The sequence below is a fragment of the Oenanthe melanoleuca genome, chromosome 4 (genome assembly GCF_029582105.1).
Source record: "Oenanthe melanoleuca isolate GR-GAL-2019-014 chromosome 4, OMel1.0, whole genome shotgun sequence".
NCBI classification, from domain to species: domain Eukaryota; kingdom Metazoa; phylum Chordata; class Aves; order Passeriformes; family Muscicapidae; genus Oenanthe; species Oenanthe melanoleuca.
The window spans coordinates 34545941-34558600 of NC_079337.1; the positions used below are offsets into that span (position 1 = coordinate 34545941).

At 34.4% G+C, this 12660-nt stretch overlaps 1 protein-coding gene across 1 annotated transcript in view; it reads left to right on the forward strand.

Annotated features, from left to right (window-relative positions):
• The window catches only part of GALNTL6 (polypeptide N-acetylgalactosaminyltransferase like 6), a 425461-nt gene that overhangs the window by 188007 nt on the left and 224794 nt on the right, over window positions 1-12660 (forward strand). Inside the window, exon 4 of the mRNA XM_056490455.1 lies at window positions 6928-7094. Coding sequence (XP_056346430.1) covers window positions 6928-7094 — 167 coding nt within the window. The remainder of the gene's footprint in view (window positions 1-6927; window positions 7095-12660) is intronic.

The following is a 12660-nucleotide window of genomic DNA, read 5'->3' on the forward strand; positions in this document are numbered from 1 at the left end:
CATCTTTTCAGGTTATATTTTAAAGGTGCCTGCTGCAGATAGCTTCCTGGTGTTTCTGGGACAGTATTTTTTTTTTCTTCCTCAGGCAGGTTAATACTTCAGAAATAGAGGAAACTCTTGCTGTTTTCTTAACCTTTTAGAAGTCTCCCTGCAACTTTGAAGCCAACTCTAAAATTGTTTTGTTCAGAAACTTGGTTTTGATTCTTTTTCAACCCTGCAGAAGAATTCTCTATCTCAAAGGAAAAACTAAGTCAATATTGAGTGTTTCAAAGCAAGTTAAAGGGTGTGTCTTTATGCAGCTTCTATGAATAAGCCTTGAACTGGAGCCAAGTGCCCAGCTCCAAAACCAAGCTGTAAGAGCAGCATACAAATCTAGTGAAAAGTTCTACCTTGTCAATTATGTCTATTTAATTTTTTTTAACATAGAAATTATTTTCAAATAAATTCTACTTTTTTCTAAAGAAATTTAGTTTCTTAAGTAGCTCTCTTCTGGTGACTCTGTGGCAGGTGTGCATAATAAACAGTACTGTGCAGCTTTCTGAGTTCAGTTTTCAAAACAGTAATAATTTTCAGAATTGAATCATACATATGATTAGTGCTTAATTATGTTTCTAATAGAAGGGAGAGAGGAAGGAGATTCTTTGGACAGAGACTGATCTTTCAAAGCACTAAGTACAACTTAAAACTGGAAACAGTTTGTGGACTGGTAGATCAGGCCTCTGTTGGTGAAAATGTCATCCAGAAGTCTCTGAGACTAATTTAATGATGTAGGGATATTCTTTGATGGGAAATACCACATATTAAGTTCTGAAATAACATGGAAAGAGACTCTAAATTGATTGAGGATAGCAATATTTGAAAGCATACTTCGAGTTTCATAAGTTTTGATTCATTATAATCTTGAAAATGACATCTGACTCATCAGCATATTCATCATTTGATGCTGGTTTTTGGTTGTTTTTTTTTTCTTTGTTTTTTTTTTTACAAAAGTGTTGGTGCTCATAAAATATTTTTTGGTAAAGTCCATATTGCTAGTGTTATTTAATATTTATAAGTGCAGTGGCAATGCATAATGCCCCCTCTTCTAAAATTCCATTGTTCTGAATGGTAATGTCATAACTTCAGTAAAAAAATCCAGGTGTGAGCTGCTTAATTAGCAGGATGACTATTGCTTATCATGGTTATTTTCTTGCTGAGTATCTACCAAGACATTTCAGATGTAACACAGAAGTTATTCTGAGACTTATGATTTCAGTAAATAAGCTTGAAGAAATCTATTATTTATGCCAAGAAATTTTCTATTTTTCAACCTTGGGTGCTGAATCTGTTATTCAGCGTTGTTTCATTAATATAGTGCTAGTGTGCTGCACTAAAATATGTTCTGTTTAAATGCAATAAAAGAGTAATCTTTAGGAAATCTTCTGTTGTATATTACTAAGGCCAATCTGTAGCTAATCTTCTGTTAGGTTATGCAGAAAAGGCTTCTGCTGACTAGGAGCCCTTTTCTAGTTGCAATCCTCAGATTCTTCACCCCTTGAATAATATTCCTGCCATGAGTCCTAGAGATATACTGTTGCTTCCTCATCCCCTTATCCCTTCCCAACTTGTTGATTCATGCATTTGGATGCTACCCTCTAGAAATAAATCACCTTGCTTTCAAAAGGGCTTAAAATAATATCTTTTGGTGGCAGCCATTTATTTGTTTTGCAAAGTACAATGAAAACGTGAGTAGTTGCTTGACTGAACTCTTTCTGGAGTTCTGCATTTCTGAGTGTGCACTCTAGGATGAGTGCATTGTGTAAGAACACAAAAATTTAAACTATACTCTTTCTTTAAATTAAAAACGAGTTCACCTAGAGAACACAAAGGAGACCGTCTTACAAGTTTGTGTAACAGGAGCAGCATGCACTAGGATAATACTACAGAAAGAAATTATTTTGGTTTAATAGTTAACTTGCTGTATGGAATAATGATGAGCTAGTTTTATCCCTTGTTTTGTGTGGTTAAATGTGCCACTGTGGAACTCAGAAGTAAGATGGATTCCCTGTCTCCAGTAAGGAAAGTATTGGTAAGGGATTCCATAAAATGATGATCAGTACAGGCAAAATAGTCCTCAATGCTGAAGGCCACTGCCTTTTAAAGCTCTTAGAAAAGTTGGCAAGTTACTTGCATATGATGAGACTGTGTGGTGAAAGACAAGAGAGATAACATGCCCACATGTTGCTGGATTCCAGTCCTGGCTGTGGCATGGGCAAGCTGTTTAAATTCACCAGCCCAGTCTATAGAGCTAGGAACAATCCCAAAGTCACCCTCTGGAGAAGACTGGAGGCCTGGCTCTATTCAGTTAGGATGAGCCACAGGATGTGCAGATGTTTGCTGCTACACTGCCCTGGCTGCTGCTGGTTTAGCATGGCACATGCCTAGAGATGCAAGCATAAGGTGGCTGATCAGGATTTCTTGGAATAATTTGTGGAAGACAGTATCAAACCTTGAGCACTTAAGCCTCCAGTTCTGTAAATGACCACTTACCTTAAAGAGGAGTCTGCCTTAGTCCTGTAGCTGAACAAGGTAAGCTGAGGAAGACAGTGTGAGGTTTCTGAGCAAAGTGAAGGAGAGGTGCCTCAAACACTAAACATCAAAAATACTGCTGGACTGAGCTATTTGATTATCTGAAGAAATGCATTAGGTAAGGATAAAAGTGAGGAAAACTATAATGAAAACAGTGGAAAACTAGTCAAATAATGTGCTCTTAGCATCCTTAAGTATTTATCCTCTTATCAGTATGGGGATGATGAGCATGCATACATAGCCAGGGCTGATTACAGAAAACACTTTCATGGAAATTATAGTGATCAAAGTCAAAGTGAAAAATCAGTTTGGTGTACTAATTTCAGGTAGACTGATTTGGTTTTTTGCCCTCGATCCCAAAATTATAAAATATCATGGCAAGTTTTTCCTCTGAAACTTTGTGTGTGTTTATGCTAACAAGCCATTTTATAATATATATAGAATGAATTAACAGAGTCAACCTGTCTTGATCTTCATTTGCCATTTAAATTAGTCTTGTTAGTGCAGGGTTCTCATATGTTATTTTAAAAGTTTATCCCGTTTAAAGTGCCACTAAGGCAAAAACCAGCCCTGATAGAAACAAGCTAAAAATAGCAAATAATACATTCCTATTAAAATTACTTTGAAAGACCTAGTATCTCTTTTTCATTTCCCCACTGATTTTTTATTTTTTAATTCCTTAATCAGAATATGATGTGACACTAAAGCTCTGCAGTAATATACTTGCCTTTATCAGTTGAGCTATGATTTCATAATTAAGAGGAGAGCTTAATGTTGATTGACATCAGCTACACTGCAATCTTTTCTATGCTGAGTTACATCTTGGAGCAAACTCTTACTTCACTGAAACCGGCTGACCTGCCTATCTGTCCATCTTAAATCTACTAATCTTTTCTGAGTATTGATTTTAGGATTTATTTCCAGGCCTCTATGGATTTTCTACTATTTCAAGCCTCAATGAAAGTCAGTGTGCTCCTTGGACACTTTACTCTGCCATTCCAACTACCTGTCTGATACTTACTGTCCACATAAAGCCTATATTCCCTTAGTGTGCAAGTAATTTACAGTGTCTTTATTTGGAGGATGACAATTGGAGTTCATGTGTGCAAGTACTATAATTTGCTAAATTGATACAAGTTTGACCGAATTTTCCACCAAAATTTTTAGGCTCTGGAAGAAAATATTATTTTGCTCAGTAGCATTTTAGACATTTCTGTAGGTAGTCAGTTCAGTTTCATTTAACATGTATACCATGTTAACTGTTTAAAGTTTTACCTAATGTATATGAGGTTATGGTAATCTTTTATAATTAGCATTTTTCCTTTCGACAGCAAACCTTGGTTTATTTTTTATTTCAGTAAATTTTGGTAAGATTGCATTCTTCAGGAAGTATTAAAGAATCTTCAATCACAGTTTCTCATTTCTTTGGAGACTCAAGGATTTCATGTTTAAAACAAGAAGCTTTTAAGTAGTCTTTTTGCAGCCAGGGTGTTTGGCATCACTTCCAAAACTCAGGATATAAAGAAGCATGCTCAAAGACTTGGAACAAATGGCCTTATATATATATTATATATATATATGTATATATATATATATATATATATATATATTTATTTATATATATATATATTTATATATGTTTATTCTCACTGTACATCCAGTGTCTCAGCTGTGGAGGTCTAACTGCATCTTTGTGGCAGTTCATGGCCTTTCCTGAGCATTACAGCTGATCATCAGGTTTGTCCTGCTGCCCTCTGCTACAGACAATGTTGAATAGAACTTCAAATAAAATGGATTTCATGTTACACTTTTTAAAACAGCGATCTTCTGTTGCAGTTAGAGTCTCATGTCAAGAGTACAAGGGGCTAAAAATGAGCAGAATTGTAATTGATGAAAAAGAGGCAAGTAAAGCACTACTAGTGGAAAATGATGAAATTTAAGGTTTCATTTCTATTAATTTGAAATCTGGCCATTTTTTTTTAATAAAAGCAGAAAAAGAACATTTTGGTGGTTTGTGGCTCTAACTAGAAATCAATTCACATATAGCCAGATACCTTTGCAATGGCAATCAAAAGTAAATGCAAATGAGAATTAAAGGTCAAAGTTGAATGATGGAGAAGTGTAAGATACTTTTCTCCTCTAAGTGCTGCTCTGTTTTAGATCAATCTATTCAGCAGGAAGAATGGAATAGTTATAAACCAAATCCATCTACATTGCTTCTCCTTCCAACACTTTAGTATATGCAATTAGTCTGAAACTGTCTATGAGAATATCCAAATCCAATGACCTACCCCATCCTTACATGCATAAGTACAGTATTAACCATGAAATTTTCAGTACAACTGCTTTGAAAAGGTATCTTGTTATACTGGAGAGGTGACTTTTAAAAAAAGAAGTGGCATTCTGATGCGTTTGGGTGTTTTGGGTATTTTTTTCCTCCTAGCCTTTCGAAGTTGTTAGTCTGATATGTGTGAGGTTCTTTTGCGTGGATTTTTTGGCTTGGGATTTTATGGAGGCAGAAACTTACTAGTTTTGAAATAATATTTACTGGGAGTCAAAAGTGCTGAAGGAAAAACTTTTGCTTTTAAAAATAGCATGATAGTTCAATATATGTCTGTTAGCAGCATTTGTTCTAGTCCAAGAAGCATCACTGTTGACAAACAACTGGCAACAGTAGGTGTTGGTTTTGGTAGGTGGCTTTCTTAATTTGCCAACTGAAACAACGTGTTAATAATGCACTTCATTTTTGTACTTCTTACAGATAAAAAAAATAATTTCTACTAAATTCTTTCTTGCAGTAGATTTTCTTCTTCTCACAAAATATTTAAATATACATACTTAGACTTTTCTGTCACTTTTCTGAGCACTGTTCTCTCCAGAACTCCACGTTGTTGCAAAGCATCTGTCATTTTTCCAGTGTGCATATATGTTTTACCAGCAAGCTGCTTAATAAAATGTTTCCACTGTGATTATTTCATAAAATGGCTTGTCAATAAGATAATTCTCACTACAAATTTAATTTATTTTTAATTAAAGTACCTAAAAATGAGTTAGTTTATTTATAGCTACATAACAGTTAATATTTTGCATATAATATTTTGCATATAACAGTTAATATTTGCATAGCTATAGTAGCTATGAGTTTTTATTCTTTGAAACATTTCATCAGTGTGGTAGCTGTACAGTGTATTGGTGAATATTGATTTCTAAGTGACATTTATAAAGAGGAAATGCCAAGTAATCTGCAAATATATGTAAATCAAAATTCTATCCTATAGCAGTTTTTTATATGCATAGTTATGCTTTCTGTCAAGGAGCAAAGATATCAATACCTTTTTTTAAACCTAGAATTTGCAGGGCTAAACTTTTAATTTTGTTTGTTTATTGCAAAGCTGACAGATTGGTGCTCTAGGGATACCTTTATCAGGATGTGACTTTCTTTTGAGGAATGAGAAATCATTCAGTTACTTTCTCCCCAGAGGTGAAAATGCCAGGCTTTGTGAACAACAGAGAAATGTGTCCCTTTTTTCTTTTTTCAAGAGACATGAAAGATGCAATCTTATCAGTTGCAGTAATCTAAACATTTGTGATAAAATATTTTGGGATATTAGGAGACACTGGTTTGTGTGGCCATTATTTATTTTTAAATGTTGTTTTTTATTTTTTCTTTCTGAAATGTGTAAACAACTCAATATTGAAAACAGGTGAAAGCACTGATATTCCTTAGCTGCTGTGCAATTAAGATGTTGAATGTATGGTGCTTTCCTTTCAAAGATGAAAGCTTGTTTGCATTTCCTTGTTTATAAGCCTGCATTTCCAAAATTGTGTGTTGTTTTATCCCTGTACTTAATAGGAGCGATTATTTTGGATCTGTAGATGTGAAGTCAGAGTTGTACGTGTGGATGTTGTTGTTTTTCATATTGTAAGCACGTGTCACCCAGGATAATGCTGATTTTTTTTCTAGAGTTTATCTCTTTGTAGACCAAACAATCATTTCAGATTAGCATCATATTACGCTTCAGAATTATTTTTGATAAGAGGATTTGATTTTTCAAAATGATGTCATAGAAGATAGGTCATCTGTCATATTGCAGGAAAAAGTTTTCAGTGAAAGAAAATAATTCCAGCCAGCTAGGCTTTTTTCACTCATTCCACTTTTTTTTGTCACTGTTCCAGTTTATTCACTGCTGTAAGCAATGTGTTTTAAACAATCCAGCTATTTTCACATGAAAGTACTTCTTGATTGCAGTGTCGGATTTTATGCCAGAAACCGTGTTGGTTGAATGGCCCAAATGGATGACAGGATATGCCAGCTCAGATCTTCAGTATGCTTACAGACTTATTTGCTTGCCTTTGCAGCTGTAAGCACAAGGTGTACTTGGAAGCACTACCAAACACCAGCATCATCATCCCGTTCCATAACGAAGGCTGGACTTCGCTCTTGCGCACGATCCACAGCATCATCAACCGCACTCCAGACAGCCTGATCGCAGAGATCATTCTGGTGGATGACTTCAGTGACAGAGGTAAGGCCAGCTGCTTTTCTTTCTGCTTGGAGTTCATAGTGCACTGTGGCCCAGAGAGAAACTAAAGGGGTACAAAGCAAAGCCTTGAAGTACGGCTTGATTGTTGCAGGAATAAACAATTATAAGATGCTTTTGTTTTACTTGGCACGAATACTGAAATTCATGTCAAAGCAAAGAAGACTCTCAGCTGTTAATTAACCTTTATTGATGTATTTTCAATGTTATTACTGAAATACTGCAAAATTTAGTATTTCCTCATCTCTTCCCTACACTTCTCTTCTACTCTGAAATATGTCAACTTTGGCTTTTTTGGATACAACTCATTAGCCTTTGATCCTGGAATTTTATTGAGCTAGGCAGATTCACATACTAGTACAAAATAGCCATACAGAGAAATGAAGCTCTTTTGAATGGAATGTGGAAAAAAAAAAAAGCTTTGGAATAGTTGATCAAAATTTCCATAATTTATATATAGGAAAATTAAGAAAACTTTAATCACGTAATGTTTTCCGCTACCATTACTTCTTGAATGCAGCACAAAATGTGAGTGCCTCAAGTTCTTTAAATGAATTTTAACAGCTCTTTAGGTGATATTCCTCCAAGATAGGAGTATAGAACTAGGAAATAGGGTGGAATTTTTTTCAAATTTCAGTTCATCAGTTAGAAGTTTAAGCATGAAGAATTTTGTTGTCGATGTTTTACAGGGCGGGTTTTCTTTTTCTATTGAAAGAAACATCAGTTGCTGTATTGTGTATGTGAGCTTTGTTCTTAGACTGATAGCAAAAGAGAGAATTGTACCCTTTGCTAATGTTTTACTTAAAACCTATGCCTCAGCTACAACTTAGATAAGCAGATTTCTGACCTACTGTTTTAAGAAGCCCCTGGGTGAGTGAGAGAAATATTAGTAGAGTGCTACAGTAGCAGAACCATTTTTGTAAGTTTTTTTTAACCTGATATTTTAGAGTTTAGAAAGATAAATGCTGCACTCATCTATCTTGCCCTCTCATATCTGCTGGTTTACTTGCACTATGTCCTTTGATGAATGGCCTCTCGATCTGTAATGCAATTTAAGTGAAATTGTAAAGTGAATACAGTTCTGACTATTCTATGTTTATAAAATCTAGACCACAGAAGAAAGTTTTTGAAATCAGACCTGTAAAACAGCACACCCAGGCTGTTTCTGCAGGCTAACAATTTCCTAGCAGTAAAGTACTCAAGGGGAAGTCTGTAACTTGATTTTTATGAGGTATCTGACAGGTAAAAAAGCAGTTTTTCGTTTTTCCTTTTTTTTTGCTGAAATAACAGCTATTGAGGCCATGCTTGCTCAATATGGTAATACTGTAAGATTTTTTTAATGAAGAAGATAATTGCTATTGTTGATGAATTTTAAAATATGTTTGTTTTTTGTAAAGCTTATATACTGCCAGGTTCTTAGAAAAAGAACTAGTTATATAAAGTTCCAGTTATATAAAGCTATCTGACTTTTCAGTGGAACAGTTTTCAGGTGGAAGAAATGGTTCATATAGCTTAGAAATGTTTAACAGAAGTGTTTAACATGAGTTTGAAAAACTGAAAGAAATCTACAGAGCAAACTTTTATGAAGCTGGACCTAGAAGTAAAATTACCAGAACCAGTAAAATTATTTACTTCTGTTTATTGGTGTTATTAAAATAAAGTTCAGAAATGTGCCTGTGAGTGGTTGCCAGTTTTGAACATATTTGGTACTTTATGTTTTAAGAAGAGAGATAACACAAGGAAAATATGCTGCAATCTCTAGTCTGAATTCAGTAACATTGAGGTCAGATGAATCATTTTGGTACACTTGAGGTCAGTTTAAGTCTTGTATTTTTGATCCTCTAAGCTTAACTTAGACTATATTGTGTTTTCTTGTGCTCCTTTTTTCTCTTCCATGAGGTGGTCAGACATAATAGAGTTGGATTATTTTTTGTTAAGAAAATGCTGACTTGATATCTACCTCTGTTCCTTCCCAGTTCATAAGATAAGCTGTTTCTAAGAAGCAGTAGATTCTTTTACCCTTTAGTTGCCTTTCTGAGACTGAGAGGAGTAAAGCAGTAAAAGATACTGAAGCCACATTAGGCAAAAAATTAAGTTTGTGCGTACAGATGTTGTCAGAACTCATAGAATCATTGCAAGCAAAGTTTACTACTGTTTTGAAGCAGTATAGTGATTAGTGATAAATTCATATCCCTTTTCCTTATGGTATAATTTCTTTATGAAGCTGCATATGCCATATAGCTGACAAATGGCTATTACTTTGTGGAATCAGTTATGTTATTACAGTGTATGCATTCTTGTAATGTGTATGCTGCTCTTGTTCCATAACTTCATATTATAAGGAGAGAGTTTTCTGTTAGCAATCTAGCTGTCATGTGTAGTTAGTGAAAATTGAAAAAGAGATATTTCAATAAGAGTGGTATTTCAAAAGTAGTGATTAAATGACAAACACTTTAGAGAAGTTTTTCATTAATCCTGCTGTTCCTTTTTACAAACATCTATGAAGTTATGACAAGTCAGTTCCTATTAGAAACAATAAATGAGAAAAAAGAAAAAATCTGAAGGCTGTGTAAAAGATTTTCTTTAAAAAGGCTCCAGCATTTTTTCTTCTTTTTAACTAATGCAAATATAAATACTGAAATGCACTGAAAAAAAACTTTTGATAACAAATGATTGAAATGTTTTTGTGAACAGCTAGACATCAGGAGTTTGCTGGTCTGTCTGCAGAATTACTTGTACACCTTCATTTTATTCATATACACTCCTTTGGCGTTTATGATTAAAACCAAAATCTGTAGATAGTTCATGCATAATGTTCAGCATAAATTATGACATTTAGATGTTATGAAAGTAAAAGGACAGCTGCACATCTTTAAATATCAATATAATGCAGACTAAAGGATTGGTATCATGAGGGAGGTAAGCAAATGTTATGAAACTTGAAAGTGCAATATTTGGTTATAGACAGATTTAATAAAAAAAGACTACGTGAATATTAGAAGTTATTTGTGACAGAAGGAAATGTAGATTTAAATATAGGTACACAGTTGCAAGATTTCTCTATTCCTGTAATTTATAGAGAGTATTTGCATTTAAAAATGATAAAACAACAGGTAGGAGAAAAAGGTCTGATTTTGTGGAACTCCATTTCAGCAGTAACATGAGTATTGATTTATATTGTAAGCACAAATGGCTGAATGTTGGTGTACTGGTGAGATGAAAGGGGACTGAATCTAGAGTTCATATGTGCTCTAATAAATATAAAATAACTATATTGTCACTCAACAAACATTATAAAAGAAGGTAAAATTATAGGCTTCTACTTAGTTTGCCTTAGAAAGCTATGGATACAATAAGGGTACATTTTAATGGTATACATAGTTTTACATACTTGAGTGTGCAAAATGTTTCTGATTTTGTGTTGGATTTGGGGTTGCAAATCCAGTACCTGATTCATATAATCCCTGTATTCCAAACTGGATGTTAAAGATCTATTAGAACTGTTGAAAATACCAACACACCTCTGTGTCATTAGCTGCAGTGGCTTTGTGTGCAGCTCTAGTTTTGTGATCCTGGTTTCTGGGAAACTGAGCCATGTGGAAAGTGACTTTTCTTTTTCTGGGAAGCTTTTGAGGTTTGTGTGAAGGTTGTTTGAAATAAAAGATGGGGAGCTTTGGTTTTCAGGTTTGACTTTAAAGATCCGGTGTTTCTCATTGACATAGGCAATAAGAAGTCAGTCTGTCAGCAGACAGATCTCTGTGAAGGGGCAAGAAGCAGAACATGGGCAACAGTTTTAAAGGAAAGGCCAAAATGACAAAGCAAGTTTTCACTGTTTCAGTTATGGAACATAAGCTTGCATTTGCAGAGGAATACTAAAAAATTCTGATTAAAGTTATAAAACTTTGGGGAAACATAGATTTGCATAATTCATTAGTTAAATGGTTTATGTAGGTTGCCAACATACAATAGATTTGTACATCAACTTTTATTTCTTTCTGTGTTTAAATTACTTTATTAGCATAGTCAGATCTGTAAGCTGTTACTAACACAGTATATGCCCATGAAAGTGATGTTGCCTTAAGAAGCATTTTGACTTTACCCTATAGCTTTCAAACCAGTACAGCACCTATGCCACAGCCAACAATAAATTTATTAGCAGTAACAGTTATTTGGCAGTATTTTAGTTTGGAAAAAATCACTCAGATTTGCCAAGAGAAAAAAAGAATATTAAAACTTAGTTGCCAACTCCTTCTTTCTCAACTAGTTCCTTTCACTGGCAATGAACTAGTTTTTTAGTAGAAAATGACAAACTAGGAATTTTCCCTTTATGTTGTTGAGCCAGTCCCTTCTCATATTGCTGTCTATTTTGTTCTCCTGTGTCTGCCCCCTGCTTAGGTCTGTCTTCTGCATTGTTCATTTGAGAGTATCATGGTGTCCTCTGTTAGGTGCTATGTGGTTTGTGTCAAACCTCTAAATAGCCCAGATTAATGACATGGAAATCAGTGTGCAAAAGCAACCTGTGACTACTTATCAGTTGGTCAGTGATCTTCAGTGCCAGTAATGTTCTTTTTTTCTGTGAACATGGAAGATGACCTGATGGATGACTGTTTTTTTTTTTTTTTTTTAAACTGTAGTTCTGTACATTACATTGATCTTATTATACAATAATGGTAGAGTAAGGGAAGAAAGTTTGTGCTAAAAGCAAAGCAAGTATATCTAACTATCAGATTGCACCACTTTCCACTGAAAGAATACATGCTATTGCATGTAGTTGAAATTCCCTATATTTTGTTTGTAGACAGTTTATGTAACACATCATTGAAATTCAGATGTGTGGATGCTTGTGGATCAAGGCTAGATGTAACTTTTTATGAAATGAAAAGTCATATTGTATGACTGACTGTCTTGTCATAGGAAAGCTCTGCTATAGACAGTCTCAGTATGATGAAATCTCATGTCTCCAAAAACTGCAATATTAGGCATGGCTCATGTAAGCCATTGTTTGTGAGAAAGTAAGGGTGAACCCACATATAAATATATTAGGTTTGTAGACAAATAGTTATACCTGAAACACAGTCTTACTGTTGCTGCAGTCAAGTAATTGTACAAAGGTAAAGAGAGGTTTTTTCTGCTTACTAAAGAATTTATAGTGGCTTTGCACTTGTTTAATGCAGCATCCTGGATCCCAGAGTGATCCCAGCAACTTGAACTGTTCATGTCAGTGGTAGCATAAACAAAACTTTCCTGGAGCAGAGCTTAATACAGCAAGGTTCTCAAGTGATGTTGACCTTAATATTAACATATTACTGCATCATGCATACTACATCAGGAAAAAAAATCATAACTTTTAAGCCTATATGAAGGTCAGTCTCATATTTTAAAATAATTTTTAAAAAGGAAAAGGCCAAATAGAAAATGAAACAAATTCAGTTTCAAGATGTCTATATTGTCTAGAGAACTAAGTAAATGCTGGGTTTACATTTTTATACTTGCAATATTGATAAAATGTCTCTTTCATTTCCTTTACAATGTACTCAGTTACTTGAATTTC